The sequence below is a fragment of the Ixodes scapularis genome, unplaced genomic scaffold (assembly GCF_016920785.2).
Source record: "Ixodes scapularis isolate PalLabHiFi unplaced genomic scaffold, ASM1692078v2 PGA_scaffold2__306_contigs__length_199485367, whole genome shotgun sequence".
NCBI lineage: Eukaryota > Metazoa > Arthropoda > Arachnida > Ixodida > Ixodidae > Ixodes > Ixodes scapularis.
In genome coordinates, this window is record NW_024609857.1 from 24,395,215 (window position 1) to 24,417,466 (window position 22,252).

The 22,252-nt window shown below is 45.5% G+C and overlaps 1 protein-coding gene across 1 annotated transcript in view; it reads left to right on the top strand.

Annotated features, from left to right (window-relative positions):
* LOC8037104 (collagen alpha-5(IV) chain) overlaps positions 1-22,252 on the top strand; it is an 85,713-nt gene that overhangs the window by 42,497 nt on the left and 20,964 nt on the right. Inside the window, exons 6-8 of the mRNA XM_029985965.4 lie at positions 2,902-3,240; positions 10,300-13,833; positions 20,227-20,316. Coding sequence (XP_029841825.3) covers positions 2,902-3,240; positions 10,300-13,833; positions 20,227-20,316 — 3,963 coding nt within the window. The remainder of the gene's footprint in view (positions 1-2,901; positions 3,241-10,299; positions 13,834-20,226; positions 20,317-22,252) is intronic.

The following is a 22,252-nucleotide window of genomic DNA, read 5'->3' on the forward strand; positions in this document are numbered from 1 at the left end:
TCCGTCATGGCAGCACGTTCCTTGCAGTTCACAACCCGCAAATTTGAAAACGGACGTTCCACATTTGCGCTGGACACGGGAAATCCCAAAATGTCCAGCGAGGCTTGGGACAGTAGTGGCCAGTCAGGTAAATGAAGTTTCCAAAATAACACTGCATCAACGGTGCTAGTCACAGCATACTGGCGGTAACAAAGAAACTCTGATTCTAGGTCACTCAGCTTGCGCTCGTCTCGGAGGACCAGCCCATATATTCTCTTATAAGGCACAAATCCCTCTGGCAGCTCCACTTTTATGCACGGATTAACAATTTGCACGCGGAACCAGAACGACGATTCCTCCATGATGAATGATGAAAACCCCCACGCCAACAAAACCTTTTTCCGTTTCGCCAAAAGCCCATGGAGACTAAACAGATAACAATTTACGCACCTCAGTTCTCAAAGGTAAGTAGCCCTGTACGACACGGATGTTGGCAGTGTCTTCAAGGAACCAGAGCAACCTCTGAATACATGGCTTGCACCGACATCACTTGGCCAGACACAATGGGGAAAGGGCACGTGAGAGCGTACCCTCCACTGCGTTAATTTTTCCACAATGGGGGAAAGGCGTATGAGAGCTTAGCTTCCACTGCGCTAACTAGACGCTTTTGACCCCCAGAAAGGAGGGCGGACTGACGCCACGTGCAAGCCATTGTATAGACACGGGAAGATTGCAGGATCCACGAGATAACACGTTTGACGAACCTCTGCGGGGAAAGGGTTTCGCTAGGTCGGTGTTTTTCGACCGGTGTTTTTCGGTTTTAATCACGACGAAAATATCCAACCACCGGTGTTTTTCGGTTTTAACCGATTTTGTATTTTCGTCACCGACGGATGTTTATCAGTGTTTTTCGGTTAAAACCGGAAAATACACACCCTATAAATAAGTGCCATTAACAAAAAAAAAAAAAAAAAAAAGAAAGAAAGAAAGGTACTTTTCTAGCTCTGTATGCGACTTAGAGAAAAGTAAGGTAGGAACCAAACTAAGGCAGATTTTGAAGAAATAGCTAAAATGCAGGTGAATGGCATGAATAAAAAATTTAAAGTTTTCTTCCTTTTTTGTGCTACAGTTTTTCAGATGTTTGTTGGGTATCCTGTTAAATTAATCCTTAAATAATACAGCGAAGATGGTTCTTTGTTGTTTTTGGCCTGCGATGTTGTGTGGGTCAATGGTCAATGAGGTCTTCTTCGGTGCCGAGTCGGAGGAGTGCCATCTAGGCTTTGTAATCGTACAGTGCAAACTGTTTATTTTCTCAACATTTACAGAAATACTTTTGTTATAAGCAATGTACACATCTGATATTTATGTAGAAAGTAGGGGATTCCTGGTGGACCCACTACGGGGTCAAGATCCAGCCAAAATTCGCGCTCTCTCGCCGGACACAGGATTTTCAGGGCACAAACCTTGCCCTTCGAGAGGAGTTAGCCAATAGTTTCAAATCCTTGACAGAGGCACGTGACGGAAGCAAATCAATAATAGACATTGACATTCATTAGGCCTGCAACAGACTGGCTGACAGCTCAGACAGCTCCGACCAGAACTGTGGAGTCCGCTGCACTGTCAGTCTCCGCCACCACGACGCCTCTGCCAAAACCTGATTGGCCTCGGAGGGGGCTCACACTCCCGTAACGACCCCCGCCGCTAAAGGAAAGACTCGGTATCACAAACCCGCAGCCGGCAGGAGGTCTATGAGGAAAGTCCCCTTGCCTGACAAACAAAACAAAAACAATATGGCTGGGGGAGGGCAAATATTGGTTTTTCTTGAAATCCGATGGCTTAACCATCCTTATAAATACGTTTCTCAATTCTGTTTCGGCTTGACTTCAGCGAATATCTTGCATGAACTGTAGAGCTTGCTATGCCCTCTTGTTCTTGCTAACAAACACTAGCTTCACCATCAGTGGCTCTGATCGTCGCTGTTGGGGTTTGCACAGGGCTCACGGCATGTGTTGACAAAGCCCAACAGGTTTGTGAGCATTCTTATCGTTACTCAAACACTGTATATGCACTGACAGAGATCAGTTGCACTCAATAGCTTTGAGGAACTAGCACTCTAACTTCTTTTGATGGCACAACAGTCAGCGCGTACGGTGCCTGGCTTGTTTACAAGAGTTTTACACACTCTATGAATGAGGTCAGCACACAGAGGAACTCCAGCATTGATATTTTTGTTTATTTTGTGACTCTCTAGTCTAATTGTTGCTGCTATGTTGTACATTTATGTGTAAAAGAAATTCTAATTTCAAATCTTGGATGCCACCCACAACTGAATTCAGGGACTGTATCTAGAGTCATGCGAGATAAAATTGTCGAGACGAGGTGCGAGCGCAGCCCGGCATTTGAACTGGGCCGTGCGTAACTCTCGGTGGAATCATCCTTTGTGTCTCGTGTTCATAGCTGCAGTCGCGGGACCATAATGGCACTGTAGCTACATCTCTCTTCACTCTTGAATCCTGCCTATTGCCCTGACGGCTCCGACAAAAAATACTGACCTACGGATTTTCACTTGGCTGGGTCGCCCTCAATTTTGAGGTGGTTGGCTATAAACCCCCAGACGTAACTCAAATTTCGGTTGCATGTCAAGAAGGTCCCCAAGTGGTCGAAACTATGGTTTGTTTCTCTTTATGCGCAAGTGAAGCTACGAGCACTGCACGAGTGTGCATGCTTTGCGGGAACACTGAAAGCTTGGAGCCCACTGTTGTAGTTTCTGGTACTACACTCACGCTTATAGTGAAGCGAAGTATAATCCCGAGTTTTGTGCCTAGACATGACAAATCTCCTTAAAAGTTTGGCTGTAAGCAGACAAAATTTTAGTTTGTTATGCACTCAACACTGAAGTGCTAGTTTCTGTTCCATTTGTAGGACAACGGTGCAGACGACGACGACGACTTCCCTCCCAACGACCCACGTCGGCCGTACCTCTTCAAGTATGAGGCAGCCGGACCGGGATCGCTCAGCAGCCGGACGGAGGAAGCCGACGTTTCGGGCCGAGTGAAGGGCTCCTACACCATCAGGACGCCCGACGGCAAGACAAGGTCTGTGGACTATGAGGCGGACCACAGGGGCTTCAAGGCCAAGATTCACACCAACGAGTTTGGGACGCAGAGCCACGACCCGGCAAACGTCACCTTCGTCTCTTCGGCCCGGGGCCACTCCCCCTTCGGGGATCCATTGAAGCCCTTCAAGCCGAGACCTCTGGAGGTTGGTGCCTTTTGTTCCGGTGAATTTCTGTGTCTACCGCTTTTTGTATTAGCAAAGAGATGAAATACCAGAGGGCACTTTGTCCAGCTTGTTTTCCACAAAGCTTGCTGTTTCAGTGCTTAAAGACTCCCATAAGTTGGTGGGGTCTCTACAAACTATGGTAAAGGGAAAAATGAGGGGAGGAGGGGAGGGGGGGTTATATTAGATGAGCACAAAACCGACTTAGTTAAAATGTACACATAACCCAGCATGTTTCTCAGGAAACAAAACTGACCAATAAAGGGGATTCCAATTATTTGTCTCATCAAGAATTAATGCCCCTGAATTATCTGCCATTTTGTTCCCCACGAAATTGACATGGCTACTCCCAATGTAGTTTTTTGTCTCTCTCTTGAGCTTGCTATTCAACAAAACTTGAATGGTAAAAATCATAGCATTTCCGATTACAAGATGGACTACTTATGATTGTGTTTTCACCAACATCAGAGCTATATGACTTTGACGTTGGGTGACTTAGAAGGGTGACCACACATTAAAGTCGGTGATGGTCCAAGACCCCTCCCTGTCTAGACATTGCCTAGCACAAAGCCTCTGGACGTCATCTTCTTCAAACGAGGACGGGGCACAGATTGGGGGGCAGGAGTGCCGCGTCAGCATTCAACCGGGACTCATGCTCAATTGGCGCTTCACCAATTAAACACAAACCCCAGTCGAACACTGATGCAGTTTTCGGCTACAACAACAGAGCGCTGCGTCACGAACAGAAACATATATTTCATGTTGTTGTTGTCCCCGTAGGTCTAGTTCTCAACTTAACTGCCTGGGACACGAGAGTTATATTTCTTCCCCAATAGTGCTGGGTCGCAGTACTGATCTTACTTTTATTGATCTTGCATGAAATATTTTTGAGGGGAAAAAGAGGACCATCTGTCGGTAGACTGATAAAATTTATCCTAGCTCTTTTGGCCCTAGAATGGGACATGATTATTATAAATTTTATGAATTAGATGCTGGATTTTTAGACGTGGAAATTAGCGCTAATATAGACTAGTGTCCGAAATCCTAGCCACCAGCGATAAAAATGGAAAAAAATAATCTCAAACGCAGGCTATTGTGAAGAGAGGAGCTGTGCATAAAACAAGATTGTTGCTTTTTACAGCAGTCTTGGCATCGGTGTTGTTCTTGAGCTTTGTGACTATGCATTTCTGATGTTCTTGCACAACAACATATGTGAAGGTTTCTATAAGAAACAAAGTCTTGCGATAAGCACAGCCCCCTGCTTTGTCATGACGTCAGCATAAACAAACATGGCGGCACCCATGGAACAGAACAGACACTGGTCTATATGCTGAGCTTTTCAGTAAGTGTCATACTGAAATCTCAGCAGTTGATGTCCAAAACAAACATTTTAAATAAAAGTTTTCTTCGGGCCAATGAACTACTATGAGCAAATATTTCGTTTCTTAGTCGAAAATTTGGCGCACGGTGTTGGCTAATGAGAAAAGTTGCTCATGGAGCAGAGTGGGCTGTAACATTACTGAAGCATCCCTTTTACTCATGCTGGCAGCATATGCAAATTTTGTAATGTAACTTGAAGCATTTCAAGATGTGAAAAGAAGCTAGGAACACACCTAAGCAGTGTAGGTGATAGTCAGGTCCCTCACCATATGATGTAGCTATGGACAGATTGCACCAGTGGGAGGCAGAAATGAGAATTGCATTTGGCTCATGCACTAAACCATATACTTACACAAAATAAAAATGTTTGCCTTTTCTTGCATTACACAAGATTTCATGTTCTTTTATAACAGTTGCAGACAGCTGCGTGCTTCCATTTAAAAACAGATGTCACTGTCTGCTCATCGTCTGTAGGGTAACTACTAATGTTTTCTCGAAGATAAGCGGTATATTGCAGTTGTGTAACCTGTCTGTTGTTCCTGACTCAGAGCTATGAGGGAAAGCAAGGCTAACTAGTAAATGGCATAGGTGACAGCTTTAGGAGCCGGCGTGCTTGTCCTTTCTGTCAGACTGGTCAAAGACCAACTGCAAATTGGTCATGTGAGCACCTCTTTGCCAAGGTGTGAGAGTTGGTAGGAGAAAAATATTTGTAGTGAGGTGGTCAGTTGGGTGAGTTGGTAACGATTAAACATGGTAGATGTGATGCGCTGAAGGGCAGGGACTGAGGAGAGAAACACGTAGATGACAGACAATTGCACGCACTCACAACTCACATGTATTGGAAGAAAATGATGACGACTTCCTGCTGGCATACACAAAAAAATGGTGGACAAAGAAGTCGTCAGTAAGACAATCGACATTTTCCACAAATGCGCTTTAGTACTTTTTCTTTGCATTTGAAATGCCTATGGAAGGAGTTTTGCAATTTCTGGACCTCTCGCTTTCCTTGCATCCGAATCGTCTGTGCTGGTCTTTTTCGCCTCATTCTAAAAAAGGCATCTAAACCACATGACCTCATACTCTAAAGTCACAAAAAAAGGTATAGCTCTCTCCTGCCTTACATCTGCCTTAAAAAGAGTCATGTTTTCATATCATCAAATGCAGTTTCAACGCTTGAATTGCGAGGCTGACATCCTCGGTTTTTCCAGCGCAACTGTTGACTGAAAAGGTTGGAACCTCGATAAAAAAATAAAAAAAAAGTGAAGGGAGGTGAAAAGTCTAAGTGCACTATTGACAAGAAAAGAGTGGTGGTAGTACAGTATATACACAGAATTTCTCACAATCTTAAAAGGTAGCTAACAGGTATGCAGTCCCCCTAGTAAAGTCAACCCCCCCCCCCCCCCTCCCAAGATAAGTCAAATTTGTGCAAGGGTCTAATCCAAGGTAAAAAATATCGAAAACATATGCCAAAATCATGTCCACCCCTATGTACCCTGTTCCTTGAGTGTAATCTATATATCCCGCTTTCATGTGGTTGATGCTATATAGGACAAATGGGATTGTGTGTTAACGACCAACTACGAGAACAACACAATCTCTCTCTCAAATCCACGGAGAAATGTCACTTACCTCTGCTTTGTCAAGCCTGTACGTTTACACCATGATAAGAAAAAAACCAAGAAAATTCACAGGTCTCTTATGTCATCCCTAAGACGACTTGAAGGCGAAAGCCTAAGCGCCGATGCATTAAAGACAGACTCATGATTTACTTAATTCACTTTAATTCCTCTTAATTACCTTTGTCATCCTTCTTAATTTCATTTCCTCTAATTCGCCTGAGTGGTCACGTAAACGTGATAGCAAACCTCCGAAGGCAACGCGCTCTCTGACTAAGCACTTTTGGCGCTTAGTCAAAAAAGAACAAGAAAGTTCTTTTTTGAGGATCTTTTTGGTATCCTGCGTAACAACCCTAAAAAATTCTGGAAGATAATATCCCCCAACTCTCGCTCCTCCTCTATCCAGCTAACCGACGAGGACGGGTCCCCGATATCTGAAGCGGACTGTGCCACAGTATTAAACGACTATTTTTCGTCTGTGTTTACATTAGAAGACGCCAACATCCCTATATTGGCAGCACTACCGTACGAGTCAATGGAACCTATTGACATCTCATGCGCTGGAATAGCGAAACTCCTTGACAACTCGAAATTGACATCCTCTGGAGGACCTGACGACATCACCCCCAAAATTCTTCATCACACTAAAGCAATATCCAGCGAATTTCTCTACTTAATATTCTCGCAGTCCTTATCGCAGGGATGCCTACCATCTGACTGGAAACTGGGTAAGGTCGTTCCGGTCTTAAAAAATGGGGATCGTTCTTCGGCTTCGAATTACCGCCCTATATCTCTAACCTGCGTAGCCTCAAAACTCCTAGAGCATATTATCTACTCAAACGTTGTATCTCATCTTGAAAGTAATAACTTTTTTTACAACAAGCAACACGGTCTTCGTAAGGGACTGTCTTGTGAGACGCAACTCGTAGAATTCACCCACAAGTTATACACTAATTTTGAATCCAACCACCAAACTGATGCCCTATTTTTTTACTTCAAAGGCTTTCGACCGCGTTGCTCACTGTCGCCTGCTTGCCAAACTTTCATGCCTTGGAATTGACCCTCTCATTCTCTCCTGGATCCAGGATTTCCTCTCCTCTCGCACTCAATTCACCACAATTAATAGTTCCTCATCCACCCGCGCTGAGGTTACTTCGGGAGTTCCCCCGGGCTCGGTTCTTGGTCCCCTACTTTTTCTGATCTTTATTTATGACATTCCAGGCAAAATTTCCTCTAACATCCGCCTTTTCGCTGACGACTGCGTCCTATACCGAAGGATAGCTTCTTTTGAAGACCATCTTTTACTTCAAAGAGACCTGGACAAAATCCAGGCATGGTGCACCAGGTGGTTAATGACGCTAAACAAATCTAAATGCAAGTTAGTCCAGTTTTCACGAAAACGGCAAGGATCTCAGTTCTCGTACAAGTTACAAAATAACTTAGTCGAAGACGTCCCGTCCTATAAATACCTCGGCGTGACTCTAACTAACGATCTTACCTGGAACGCTCACATCAAACTTATATGCGCCGAGGCGTCTCGCTGCCTCGGTTACATAAGACGAAACCTGAAATCGGCTCCCCCATTCGTGCGAAAATTGGCTTATGAGACATACATTCGACGCAAATTGGAATATGCTGCGGCCATTTGGAGCCCTCACCAAATATACTTATTAAATCACCTCGAGGCAGTCGAGAACCGCGCTGCCAGGTTTATTTTAAGGAAATGCGATTGGTCGGTTAGTGTATCCGCCCTAAAGAGCGAACTGAACCTTCCTTTACTAAACGTCCGCCCTAAGATAGCGCGGCTCTGTCTCTTTCACAAAAGTTACTACTACCTCCCTGCGCTCTGAGACCCGCTCCTCCTACCCCCCAGGCGATCTTCATCGCGGCTAAATCACCCGTGTCACGTTTCCCGCATCTCCGGCAGCACATCCTATTTTAACTCCTCCTTCCCTCGTTCTATTGTAGACTGGAACGACCTCCCCTCACTTATTGTGACCCAGACGGATCCCACCGCATTTCGCAACGCTCTTTGTGCTCATTTCTGTTAATCCCACTGTGCCTTTCTATTTGTTTGTCTTGTGCTTTACTGGTTGCCATGTATCAATGTCTTCATCCCCTTACGCTCCCCATGAACCCAGACTAATTTGTGTATTGCCGTTGCTCGTGGCGATGCCACGTTGTTTAGCACCCCATGTATTCGCATATGTCGTTGTTACTGTTTTATGCTCTCGTGTTATGTACCCGCCCTTATGTAATGCCCTCACCGAGGGCCTTTAAGGGAACTTGAATAAATAAATAAATAAATAAACATTGTTTCTATTCGCGAATCCAAAACGCGGTTTGGGTTTGGTGCATGCGCAATAACAACAATGCCTTTTTTTTTTTTGCGCACGCTGTTTTATTTTTTGCATGCGCTGTTTTATTTTTTGCTTGTATCTAAAGTCCGTAATAATTGACGCCGAAAAAAAAAAAAAAATAGCCGTCTGCCTAACAATCACTTGTGTCCAGGATTGTCGATGGCGAATAGAGGTTTAATTTTTGTGGCTGGCGACGCCGAAATTCACAGAGCGAATCTTTTCAAACAAATAAATATTTGTTCACACAGGTCCGTAAAGTGGTGCCTAGCGCTAGAACTCAGCCAAACTTTCTGAGGTATTTCTCCTCCTGCGCCCTTTAATTTTATTTGGCCAATTTTACGGAAGGCAAATGCCAGATTAAATTTGACGGGACTGTCACTTATTCTTGAGTAAGCAAATGTTCATATAAAATTAATTTATTTCCGAAGGCCAATATCGTGAAATGCTGCTTATGAGTACTTTAGAAGGGTTGATAATTAAGAAATTTCCTACTCGGCCTGTAAAAAACAGAGTCGAGTACTGAGTTAAAAAATAAAAAAGGCCGAGACGATACTACTTGGTTATATCAATTATCTGCGTCACCACAGAATATGTTTTAAGTCTGCAAGGTTCACTAAAGGTTGGGTGCCCACGAAAACCAAACAGTGAGTAGTAAACACGCGAGTTCATCTTTTCTGGCCGATTCAGCACATTGCTAATCAAACTGTCGATATGCTTCTTTACATTCACGTGTTCGTCTCTTCATTAGTTTGTTTTTATAAAAACTGGTGTCATCGGGCAGGCTGCAAACGATGGTAATCTTCATTGTACATCAGTCAGGCATTTCGCAACCGACCATAATCAGATACACCAAAGGAGTTAGTCTAAAAGCCCGCAGTTTAGGCTAAAATAAAACACACCTCCTAGTCCTCAAAGTGGCTCAATACCACGGTTTCATTGGTTGAGCGCTACAAAGAAAATAATCGTATCACAAAATTAAGCAAAAACGACGTAAAGCAGCAACATAGCCAATTTCACGTTGAAACCGAAACAAACCAAATTGAAGCAACCTAATGGCGTTGAGTGCGTCAGCGCCCTCTATCCGCCGGTTAGGCAACTACTAAAATGAAAAGGTCTATAAAATTACTCTAACCTTCCTCTCCTATATGTTTTTTTTTTTCGTATCATTGATGTGATTTGTCAATAGTGAGAGAGATATTGGGGCTTTACATGGTAGAGCATGTAAGTCTGTGAGCGATGCCTCAGAGGCTCCTTTTTAGCGAAGCGTCGACCCAGGGTATGAACTGTTCATTTTGCGTTCCGGTGGCCGAAACGAAACCCCATTGCCACGGAGCCAATCTTTCTTAGTAGCTCCCAGTGGTATGTCATCATCCCATACATGCATCTAGGTGTTATTATTATTATTAATTTTTAAATCGGAACAGAAAGTCGTCATTTCATAGGTTTCATTTTGTCTATTCCTGCTTTGTCTTTTTACACTTATAGCTTATTGCCATGTCTTTATGCCTCACAAACATGGGAGCAATGCTGGGGAGAGCAACATACCATGTGGGATCGGTCACTTATTGACTTGCATTGATGTTAGCATGTATTGCTAGTCTTTTGTGTTGGATGTATAGCAATGTGACTTCTTTAACAAACTGACTCATTTGTGACATCATGCCACACTCTTTTGTCTATTTCAGGTGGGTCACCCGGAGCCTATTTTGATTGCATCCCCGATTCCTGGATCACCTGACAGCAACTTCGACCCGACGGATCCACAGGATTTAAATGCTTTCAATTCGCCATCACAATTTGGAAACTTTGACGATTCTGGGCCTCACGACCACACTACACAAGACTACCAATTCCCTTCTGGAAAACCCATGAAACCCAACCAAAGATTTCCAGGACAGGCTCCGAGAAGAAATCAAGACGGCAGTTCCGGTGCCGTCAGTCCTTTCCAGAGAGGTCAAGGCTTCCAAGGGAGGCAGGGCCGCCCTGGAGGTGTGGACAGTGGTCCTTTCACTGGCAGAGGATTTCAACAAAATCTCCCGTCGCGGCAGCTCGGTGGAAACTTCCCTCAAGGTCCTCAAGATGTTGGTGCTCCCCCAGGTGGCGTCACAAATCCAGAAGACCCAAGGAACAAGCAGATCCCGCAGTTTGTTCAGAAGTACATAGCACCCGTCCCGGTGATGAGCACCATCGGCAATATCCCCAACCCCCGTAACCACGCTGCAAACAGGATGCTCAACCAATTCGACAGAGATAACTTTGGACCCCAGAACACCCGGTTCGACCAGCCCTCACTCGTAAGCATTGACATGGTGAACCATGGACCTCAGAACCTGCCTCCGCCACGTAGGTTCCAGCAGCCAAGTTTCCCCAATGCTCCGTCGCAGTCAGTGGACTTTCCTCAGAGTCAGTTAGGATCAAGCAGGGGCAGCCCTGTTCCAGTGCCCTTCGTCAAGCTTCCATTTGGCCGCAGGTTTGGGGATCGACCTCTGCAGGCTGGGCCGCCGGTCCATCAGGTCTTGTACAGTGACACTCCTCAAAAACTCGGTGGACGTGGAGAACCAAACCGCCCCGGAAACCTAGGTGCTGGCTTGAGAGGGGGCTTTGAGGGTCTTATTAGGCAGGACCAAGCTGATCTTTTGAACGAGACACCGAAAGAAAAAGGCATTCCATCGGGGGTAGCGAGACATGGCGGTGGCCTTGAATTTCTTGAAGAACTTCTGCCATATTACGAGAAAGAACTGGGATTGGATGGTAAAGGAAAGGATAAAGTTCAGCCTGTAGATGGCGAAAGGAAGCCAGTTGAGCACATTCCAATAGTGCCTTCGAAACACGAGCTGCTTTGCGACGACAATGACGATCCGAAGTCACACGATTCTAAGCTGGACGGCAAGTCCAAGAATGGGAAGAAGTGTTCCCTTGGTGGTAAGCCTGGCGATTCGGGAAAATCTGATGGAAGAGGAGGGCCAGGCGAAGAGGTAAAAGAGCCACCTGTTGGCTCTGAAGAGGAATTTCTTAACTACAGGAATCCTTTTTCTGGAGTGCTCGTCTCACCGGACCGAGATACACCGGAAAAGGTAGATAGAGATGGCAATAACCTCCAACCCCCATTCGTCAGCAAGGATGGACTGAGAGTGCCGGTCTTGTTGGGGGGTGGAAAACCTCCTCCAGATGGGCCTCCAACGGTACTGATTGACGGGGCACCCGTCCCACCTGTAAGTGTAGATGACAACGTCGACGGAAATGTTTCTCCAAACTTTGGAAGTGGGCCTGCGTTGGGTATCCCAGAGAAGGGGCGTGCGGTGCCTCCCGGTAATCAAGGCTTCCAGCAGAACTCTGCACCTCAGATCACTGGCCGTGACAATAACAACAGACAAACTGGATTGAGACGTGATCCTCTTGACTTTTTTCAAAAGTTTGGAGTGCCTAGTCGTGACATTAGCAATCCTCCGTCACCTTTCCTTCAGCCCATTCGAAGTGGCAGTGCTTTTCCCGACCAACAAAACCGGGAACCTCAGAATCCAGATAGCCAGGGTGCACCGAGGAATCAGTTAGGCAGTGCACTGGGGGCCTTTGGTCGCAGTGCCTTCCCAGGACCATTCCAAAGACCCGTTCCATTTGGACAAAGGCTTAGCGGTCTTAAAAACACGGGTGATTCAAGGCCACCAGCACAACCCGTCATTCCGGCCCAGGTTCAACCTCCGTACCGTAGGAATGGTCAAGGAATCTTTCCTCCACCGCCATTGCACAGGGGACCTGTACTTCAACAAGGGGGGCCAGGTTTTCTTGCAGGCGGTCGGAATGACAACCAGGCTCCCCCTTCTGTTCAGCTAATCGACCCATCTCATACAGGGCAGGATTCACCATTGGGCCATGTCAGACCTGATGTTCATCAAAACCAAGACACAAACTTCCAGAAGCCACAGCTTCATCACACAGGAGCTCCTGGTGGAGATCCTAACCTGCAAAACAACAAGAGACTCGATGATCCCACGCATGGTGGAGGTAGACCTGGTGCACCGTTATCTTTCAGTTTTGTAAACACAAGACCTCGAAGGCCAGGACCGAAGCAAGTTACTGGGAAGCAAGTACCTGATGTGGACTTTCAAGGAAGACCCAAGCCACAGTTTTCTGGCAATAGGGCACCACCGAATAACCAAGCAGCTCCACTGATTCTTGGTCCCACTCCTGACGTATCTGGGCCATTGACGGGCAGGGGACCAGCCGGTCACTTTACCTTTGTCGACACAAGGAGGCCAAATGCACAGCCTGGACAGCCCCGCCTTCAAGGTGACAGAAGGAAATCATTTCCCAACCAGCTGACAGCTCCTGGGCCTGTTCATGAAGCTGACAGACAAGATCAACCTGGTCCTCAGGACAACCTTCCAAAGCAACCACTTGCACGAGGGAGCCTTCTGCGAAAGCCACTGCTGGAAAACAATAACCAAAACCCGGGTGTGCTGGTGAAAGACAATGCTCCAAGCGTAATTCATGGCCCCTTTAGCTTTGTGGATACCAGGAGGCCTCGGCTTCCACAAGATGGTCGACAGCAAGGACCACGAAGAGTTCCTCTTAGTGTACTTAATGGAATAAACCAGGCGGCTCCTGGACAAGTAGCAGGTGCCCCTAGACGGGGACAGGGTGCTTCTAGATTTGGACAAGGTGCTGCTAGACTTGGACAAGGAGCTCCCCGACTGGGGCAGGTTGCCCCCGAACTGGCACAAGGTGTGCCTGGACTGGGACAGGTCAATCCTGCATTAGAACAGGTCAATCCTGCACTAGGACTGGTCAATCCTGGACTGGTAAATATTGGTCCTGTTCTGGGACAGGTTAGTCCTGGACTGAGACAAGTCAATCCTGGACTGGGACAGGCTGGTCCTGGACTGGTGCAGGCCACTCCTGGACTGGGACAGGTCGGTCCTGGTCTGGTACAGGTCGGCCCTGGATTGGGACAGACCAGTCCTGAACTGGGACAGGTCGATCCTGGGCTGGGACAAGGTGAAAGGGGCTCTCAAGATGGTCCTGTGTCCTTCACTGGTGGCTTTGGAGTGCCACCCGCATTGGGCTTCCCTGACAGACTGCCAAAGTATCCTCAGATGGGTGTGCAAGACGACGGGAATCTTGGCAACAAACACGTTGCTGGAGGCAGGGATGGCTTGTTTGGTCAAGGATTGCCACAGGACAACCAGCATCAACCAGGAGGAGCACAGCTGCCCACAGCTGTAAGTTAGTGCTCACCTCTCATTATAAAAATTCAGTAAGAGCAATTTGATACGGGTTAGTATAACTTTTTGATTCAAAATATGGTGGCCCCAGGAACCTACTGGGAAATTAAAACATAACTACCCTTTGTTCATTCAGGGCTTATTTATAGAAGTCTCGTGTTATCTGGCACAAGTACTATTGAAGGGTCACTGACAGTATTTATGCTTGCCGAGATACTAAAACCATATCTACGAAGGTCCAACCACAAAAAAATGTTTCTGACTCGAAATCTGGTTTATTTCTGCACGAAAACCACTGCTCGATGATCAGGTGTTCAGATCTGCTCTCACTCTCATTTCTATGGTGACGTCATAGATGCAGACTATTTTTGATCTTGTCAGCCATTGAGGCACATTTATAATAAATGTAATAGAATCCATAAAATATGACTTAAACCACCAAAGTGCCAAGAAATGTGTTGATTTAAGGCGGTGGTTCTGAAGCATGGATATGCCGGGGACCCCTTGGGGACCCGCCGAAGTGACGGGGACCCCATGCCAGCAGGAAAGGGGAGGGGGGGGGGGGGGGGTGCATAAAATAAGACGAGAACTAATTGGAGTGTATAAACTGCATATAAACAGATGTGAAAAGCATCAAGTAAAGGTATGAATGGATGGATAGATGGTGATGGCTGTACATTTTATAATGGGTGGTAGCTTGTGGCACCTAGCCAGGGTTAACAAAAACTTTTTTTTTTTTTTTTTTTTCAAGTAAAGAAAGGATGTGGCGGGGAAAGGGGGGGGGGGGGGGGTGTTGAGGGCTGAGGATTGAGGCAAGGGCTTTGCGGACTCCAAAAATGCCTTTGCATGGTCTGCAGAACCCCATTTGAGAACCACTGATTTCAAGAAACCTTGAGTGCATAGTCATGGCTACTCCCTACCTGCATCTACGTACTGGTGACTGCTAATGACTTTTGTGCACTGTGATGTCGTAGTGCATGCACTGGTCCTCTGGTTGCAGCATAATGATTCATTCTGATTATAGAAAGTTGACTCTGCAGCATGAAGAATTTTGGTAGTGTTTTAATATTATAATCAATAGTCAGTGACAGGTTAAGAGTGAAGTGGAAGCTCCTCCCATCTCTTCCCACTTTAGCAGAGCAAATGCTGGAGAGGAGGCAACCTCCTCTCCAGCATTTGCTCTGCTAAAGGGGAAAGGATAGGAGGAGTTTCCCCTGAACTTTTACCCTGTCATTAACTATAATGTTATACATAATAAAGTTTTAATTTTTTGAAGATGTTAAAGTTCCTTTAAAGGGCAACTCCAGTTGAAAACGAAACCCCAAAAAAATGAAAGCCGTTTACAATTCCCTGTAACGCCAGATTAGAGCGCAGCTCTTGAGGAGGAGGATGGAAGCGTACTGAGGGATAAGTGACTCCTTGGGGTCATGTGACCTCAGGGGGGGGGGGGGGGGGGGTGTCGTGTGACGTCAGGGGGGTCACGTGACCTGGGGGGGGGGAGGCACGTGACTTCAGGGGGGTCACGTGGCCTCAGGAGGGTCACATGATTTCAGGGGGGTCACGTGACCATGTGACCTGGGGGGTAGTCACGTGACCTAGCAGTTACGCCGACGCCGCACAAGCCGGAAACGGGCCCTAAGAGCTGCGCTCTAAAATAATGATTGGTATTGCTTTAGTGGCACGAAATATGATAGCAGCCAGAATATTATGTCAAAGCGAAGCCATGTACTCCACTAAAATCGATTTTAAAGATGCGACCAGCTGCTCTTTAGCAGGCAGCAAGCGGGTTAGCTTTTAGTCAAGGAACACTGGCGCAGCACCCTTGTGACGTCACATTGCGGTGAAACTGCGGTTGATTGGTTGTACCGCGTACCACAGCACCACAGTGAAGTCACGTAGCAGCTGTACGACTGATTGTCAGTGTTACCATCCCTCTAGCAGATAGTTTCTGTTTTGCCGTAGACGCTCAAACCAAACTTTCAGCCCTGATATTTATAAAACTACACAAAATATCAAAAAATGAAAATACCTTGTAATTCAGGGACACTGCCTTAGCTAAAATCAGTTGTAATCCCAAATTTAAAAAAAATGTTGACTGGAGTTGCACTTTCAAGAAGTTTAGATCCCTGGCATATATAACTTCTTGCCATTTGCTATGCGGTACTTTTAAAATGAAAAATGCAATACATATTGTCTCTATATCCGGGTAGGCTTTCTGGTTAGCCGTGGGCTGTATGGTTCATATTTACAGATACTACATTTGTAATGTTATTCATTAATCCTCTCTGGTTTGTTTAGGCTCTATTCCTTATCTATGAAAACAGTGAGCACAATTCAACGTCTTTATAACATGGTCACACTGTTTGTGGTCGTTTGCAGAGGAAACACCCCGGAAATGAACGCGCTCGCGCTCAAAGCTCATTATTGAGATTCATTGTATAGTCAAGCCCAGTTATATCGAACAGTACGAGGATCGTAAATTGTTCCATATAGCGAAAAGTTTAGTATACGAAAAGTATACGAAATACTAAATTTTAGTATACGAAAAGTATATGAAATGAAGTAAAAAAATGCATGTAAGAGCGATGCAGTTGACACAGTTGCAAGGTAACTCGCAGCTCTTACCAGCCTGCACCTCACCATTGATTGGAACACTTTTTGGGAAAAGATAACAATCATTTATTGGGGCAAAAAGTACTGCATAAGTGTTGCCTGCTTCTTTGAATTCATCATGTACCTGATGATGGCCCACTCCACGGCATCAAAACAGTCGATGAGCGCAGAGTCCTCGTTCGAGCTCGGGACCGGTACGGGGCCCTCGGCATCTGCAGCACTGGGCTCGTTGCTTGCAACAAGCTGCTCACGAAGAACCTCGGCAGTGATCTCGACGTTGGTCAGCTCCGCCGTGGTTCCTGTGAAGTCGTCGTCGCCGACAAAGTCCTCCATTATCATGGTCTCGGGCTCACCACCCGCGAACTGGGAAAGTCCGTTCCACATCTCGTCCACAGCTTTTTCACTACAGTCGCCTTGCTCGGCCGACTCCTCGATGCTGGCGACAAAACCAGCATGCCGAAAGCTGTTGACAATTGTTTCCCGCCTGACATTTTCCCAGGCGGCGTTCAGCCTTTGGATTGCGCTGAAAACGTCTATCTTGAGGTCCTCATTCGTCCTGAAGCTTGACGAGAAATCTCTCGATTAGCCTTTGTTTGTAGATGGCAGGAAGTTCAGCTCGATGTTGCCAGGCGGCACGTCCGTGTGGTGCACAGCGCAGTTATCAACGAGCTTGCACACACTACGGCCTTCGTCCTCAAGCTTGCAGTACCAGTCCGCGAGCCATCTGCCGAACAGGTCCCGAGTCGTCCGGGCGTTTGTGTTTCACGCGTACTTCGCGGGAGTGTAGCGGCAGTTCCTCCTGCAGCGCTGCATTTTAGCCTTCCCGATAACGAAGGGGTGCAGTTTCCTTGAGCCATCCACGTTGGCGGCCAGCAGCACTGTGATCCGGATCTCGTTTTATCTGCCGACACGGCACTTGTCACCGTGGTTGTCGAGAGTCTGCCTGGGAAGCATTTGCTGGAAGAGGCCTGTTTCATCGGCGGTAAAAATATCTTTCGGCTCGTACTTGGCAAGGACCTGGAGCCACTCGTCCTTGATCTACTTCTATATGCTTTCGACATCTGCAGCTTTACTTTCTCTTGGGATGGCTTTTCTGGCAATATTGTAGCAACCACTTGCCGCGGAGCTCTTGATGCCGTTAAGAAATGCAATGTCCTTGGCCTTACATTGGCCCAGACACCGGAATGTTGTATTGCGGAGAAGCCTGCCGCACGCCTCCGGAGTGCGCATGATCCGGTGCAGGAGAGTTCGATATATACATTATGAGCCTAATCACATTTGATATATGAAGTTTGAGATGCATGGAGTCTTTATCAGAATTCTACAAGGGTTTGATATAGCCTAGGCAAAATTTCAATATACCCATGTTCAATATAGTCGGGTTTGACTGTGTAGATCTCTCCAGCAGCAGTCTCGAACGAAGCGATTTACAGCGCGCGTTTCTGGTTTTGAGAGTGTGCGTCAGTGTTGCCCAACTGCGCTGGGCTGAGGGTTTTCTCGTCAATGGGTTGTGGCAGCCTGCGTAGGCTCTATTTTGGATGCTGATGGCAGTTCAATTGCCACGTTTCATTTTTTCTTGTCTGTTCTATGGCAAATAGAATTTCTGGAGGTTTTTAAGAAAGCATGTACTATTTTTAGAATTAATAAAAAACAAATAAAAGCTACTTTTGGTGACTCCGTGTACGACAGAACAAATACAACTGGTATGTTTGTTTCATTTTATGTTGATTTTTTTTACGGCACCATACACTCAGCCGTGTCAGTCAACAAAGGTCTTAACTGTCGAAAATATTTGACCATACAGGATATAGCCGAACTGCGTGGGTATTCCCTGCTCACAACGTAAAATTCAATGAGTCTCATCAATAGAACAGCATATATTGTACGTACCCCACGGTGCCGCGTTATCCAAACAGGATTTGAGAAATGTCTCACGTAACACAGCATATGCAATATACAGTGTCAACGATAGTCACTTCACAACGATCAGATGGGGTCTGGCTTGTCTTGCAGCACGTTTTGGAGAGAGCTGCTTTTTTTGCACGGCACCAAAGCAAATTAATGAACGTCGGCCCGGACCTGACTGTATCAGCTATTTTTCGGAAGACCAAGAACATAGCCGGGAAGGCTTTTGGGAGATTATCTCAATGGAAATAATCCTCGAGGAATGTTGAACGGCCTGCGTCAAGGGCTGATTGACGGCACTTTCTTTGTTTGTTTCCTGCAAAGGCTGAGCAGGCTACGAGCCCTGGTATTGGCTGGTTCTCACAGTAGAAAACAGAAAAAGTGTAAGCATCCTGAACGGGCAAATAAAGTAAAAACTCCCAAGAAAAGCTGACGAACTTGGAATGCACAATGACCGGGTTTCCACAGCTCGGGCAGGTGGCAGAAATTTCTGGCTTATAGGGGTCGCTCGAGTTGCAAAATGGCGGCAGCCGGAGCGCTCTTTTTGCAAAGGTCTACGGGTGATGAACTGAACCCCTTCGTGGCTCCGGGGAATTAATATTTTTCTATATGTGTCTTGCATGACATGACACGGGCATACTGATACACAATGGCATTTATCCAAGAGTTCCGTTTCTAATGTGTAATCCAAAAGAATGAGCATTAACGACTTCCCAATCCATAAACCATTGTGGACGTCTGTGAAAGTTTAAGCTGAGTTTTAATGGTGTCCTTGCATGCTAGATAGCCAAATCTTCATTGGGTTGTGCTGTCCTAGAGGTGTGTTGATCCTTTTTTTTCCCCATGAAATGCAATGCACACAGGAGGTAAGAAATTATGTCAGTGGCACCTGCTTTGCCACACGCACGTCATGGATGTGGCCATCTTTATGGTAGATGGAAAGATGAAATGCTACTTGACTTTTTGTCACTCAGCAACTTGGGGGAGAAACGAAAGCTTACAAACAATCTGCTTCAAATTCATATAAAAAGAAAAATTTTATGGTCCCTTTCACAATCAGGTGCTTTCTTTTTTTTCCGAAAAATATTTCTGAGTGGTAGGGATGGTACATAAAAAAAAGTAAATGTGCAGATTCTTTTTTTTAAATTTTTTAATGGGAGCCCATAGAGCACTTGCATGCTATTTAGGTTAAGAAGCATTGAATAAAAATATTGAAGGGAAAATGTTTTCGCCTTTCCCTCATTCGGTTTCACTTTGGCGCACCCACTTCTGCAACATTTTGGTTGTCTCCAATTCTGAACCCAAGAGAACTCCATCAGTCGATGAGCTCTCGTCGCCTGAAATCAATTCTGAGAAGTGTGAAAAGCCCGAATTGGAAGAGCCGATGCTTTGATTGTCACTACTGTGAGAGCAGCTGACACGCTAAGCGACCACCTCGTGTGTACCATGTGTGCAAAGCATCGAGTTTTGGAACTATAAATAGCCCCAGCAAAGAGAAACACTACAAATATAATGTTTATAGTTCCCCCAAAACAAAACGAAAAGCAACACCTCTCGTGGTGTGCGCGGTTTAGCTGGGAAATCTCAGTCGTAATGCCGCCATACACGTGCGGCGACTACCGTCAAAATGTTACCACTCTGATAAAAAAAAAAAACATACGCTCATAATGAGGTCGTTGAGCCTGCGTTGCTAGTGCTGCCCTAATTACCGCACTGACATTGCTGAAGAGTTTATGATACGTGGCATGTCTTATTGGGGTGCAGCTTCATCTCAAGAACTCCTTCTTGTCAAATATAAAGAGTATGTTTAATATATGGATGATGTTTGAATTGATTTCTTAAAACAATCTGTGCCATTTTTTTTCTATACAGGATCAACAGCCTGGGGAAGGTGGAGCTTCAGTTCCTGGCACTCCCAACACCTTTGGTATAAACCCGCAGGCAGTTTTCCGTGGACAGCCTGTAAGTCTTATGCTCTATGTCTGTGTTGTATGAAAGTGGTCCACATGACCACAGTAAACTTCCTAGACTATGTGCCTTTATGACTCGGGCACCTTGTGAGTGTTTAAGTCGAAACGTACTGTGGCTGGGTCTGCAGGGGCAAGCTTAGAATCAACAAGCATCAGGATTATCTGTTTAGTGTGTCGTTTTATTGCTGCAGTGTAAGCTCGCTTGATCACAATAGAAGTATCCACATTAGTGCCTGTTGTTCCTGCTAGAAAGGCTCAAACAGATGGAGCGAAAATTGAACGAGAAAATTGGTGAAAAATGCAGATGCCACTGTGTTTGCTATCGGAATTGTCATTTTGATTCCTATGAACCTTTAAAAGAAGTCCTATTCTAGATCACTCACACTTACATTTTGGTGACATGTCATAGAACTGGGAATGTTCCTTGCCATCATTCACATCTCCCATGCTATGCATGCAGTCAGTCATTCATACTTGCTGATCTGTGAGGACCTCCAAAAATCTGTGACATTTTTCTGTGGCTTTTGCATAACAGAAAGATTACATTTCAATGCGCCCAAAATGCTAAATCTGTAAAAAATTTGGAAAATACATGCTATTGTAGTACTATATTTCAATAGAATCAGTGCCACCTTGAGAAATTTAATTTCACAAGTAAGCATTGATGAGCACGGAACGTCATTGCCACATGTTGCAACACCACAATCCAAAGTTCTCATTTAGCGAGTCCATTTCCAGTATAAAACAATTATTTTGCATGAGAGGCATTCAATGAAAAACTGCCGGTTTTGTTGATACAAATTGTCAAAGAGTGATCAATGCCCATATTTTAAAGTTATTGTTTGGGAAAAGAAATATCAGTTCAAACTTTTTCCTTACACATCACGTCACGTCTCATGAAAACGATGCTGAACTCTCAATAACCATTTCTTTTCTTTGCCTGGATCACAAGACTCATTTGAGTGATTCTGAAGCATGCTGTCCGACTTTTTCAAACAGAAGAATGTTTTAAAATGGCTCCCAACTCAAAAATAATCTCGCAATGTAAATATTGCGCTTAAAATTTTTTTTTTTTGGAGGGGGGGAGGAAAGAGGGGGAGGGGATGAGAGGAGGGGAAGGGGTGGAGGAAGGAAACGGGGGGAACAGTTTATTTTGTGACAAGTATCCTATCACATAAAAATGTCCTTTTGAACTTCAATGTCTCTATTCCGAAACACGCTTCCCTATTTTGGGGTTGGCTTCTCGAAACAGAAGCATATGTTTCGAAATCTCACGTGACTCGCAATATGTCTAGCAACCTGGACGTTCCGCCATTTTGGGGGAAGTTTATATTGCGACGTATGTGTTCTACCCCGCATTTATTTCCTTTTAAAATCTCCTTGGTACTGATTGGGTGACTCTACTGTTGGAGGTCGTGAAGACACCATATTTGCAGTACCGAAGTGTACTTGTTGCGTGATGAAAACAAAGTCAAGCCACCTCTCGCGGCACAAGGTCAAACCTCGCATTTGAGTGCATTACCACGGGCCTGTCCTGGTGCTGGCAAGGATAGTTTTGGAAGATGCCATTTGCTAGATTATTGGAACACCAAAAAGCAGGCTGGGTTTGTATTGTAGGTGCACTTGCTGCCCCTCTATGTAGGAAAGGTTCGAAGTAAACGACTAAAGTGAGGTGTGTATTATTGCACATGGGAAGTGTTATCCATTTTAAATTTTTGCTTCAAGAAAATTACTTCCGCACACGCCAGCACGTGCAGCACATGTAACTACGTGCCCAACATGCTCCTTGGTACGAGTTCCAATAATTCAGAAATAGTCTACTAGTGGGCTGCATGTTGCTTTATAATCTGTTGTCTATATGTCTCCACACTTAGGAGCCCTGCACTGCAGAGAAGCATGACTGCAATGGGGGGAAACATGCTGTCGAT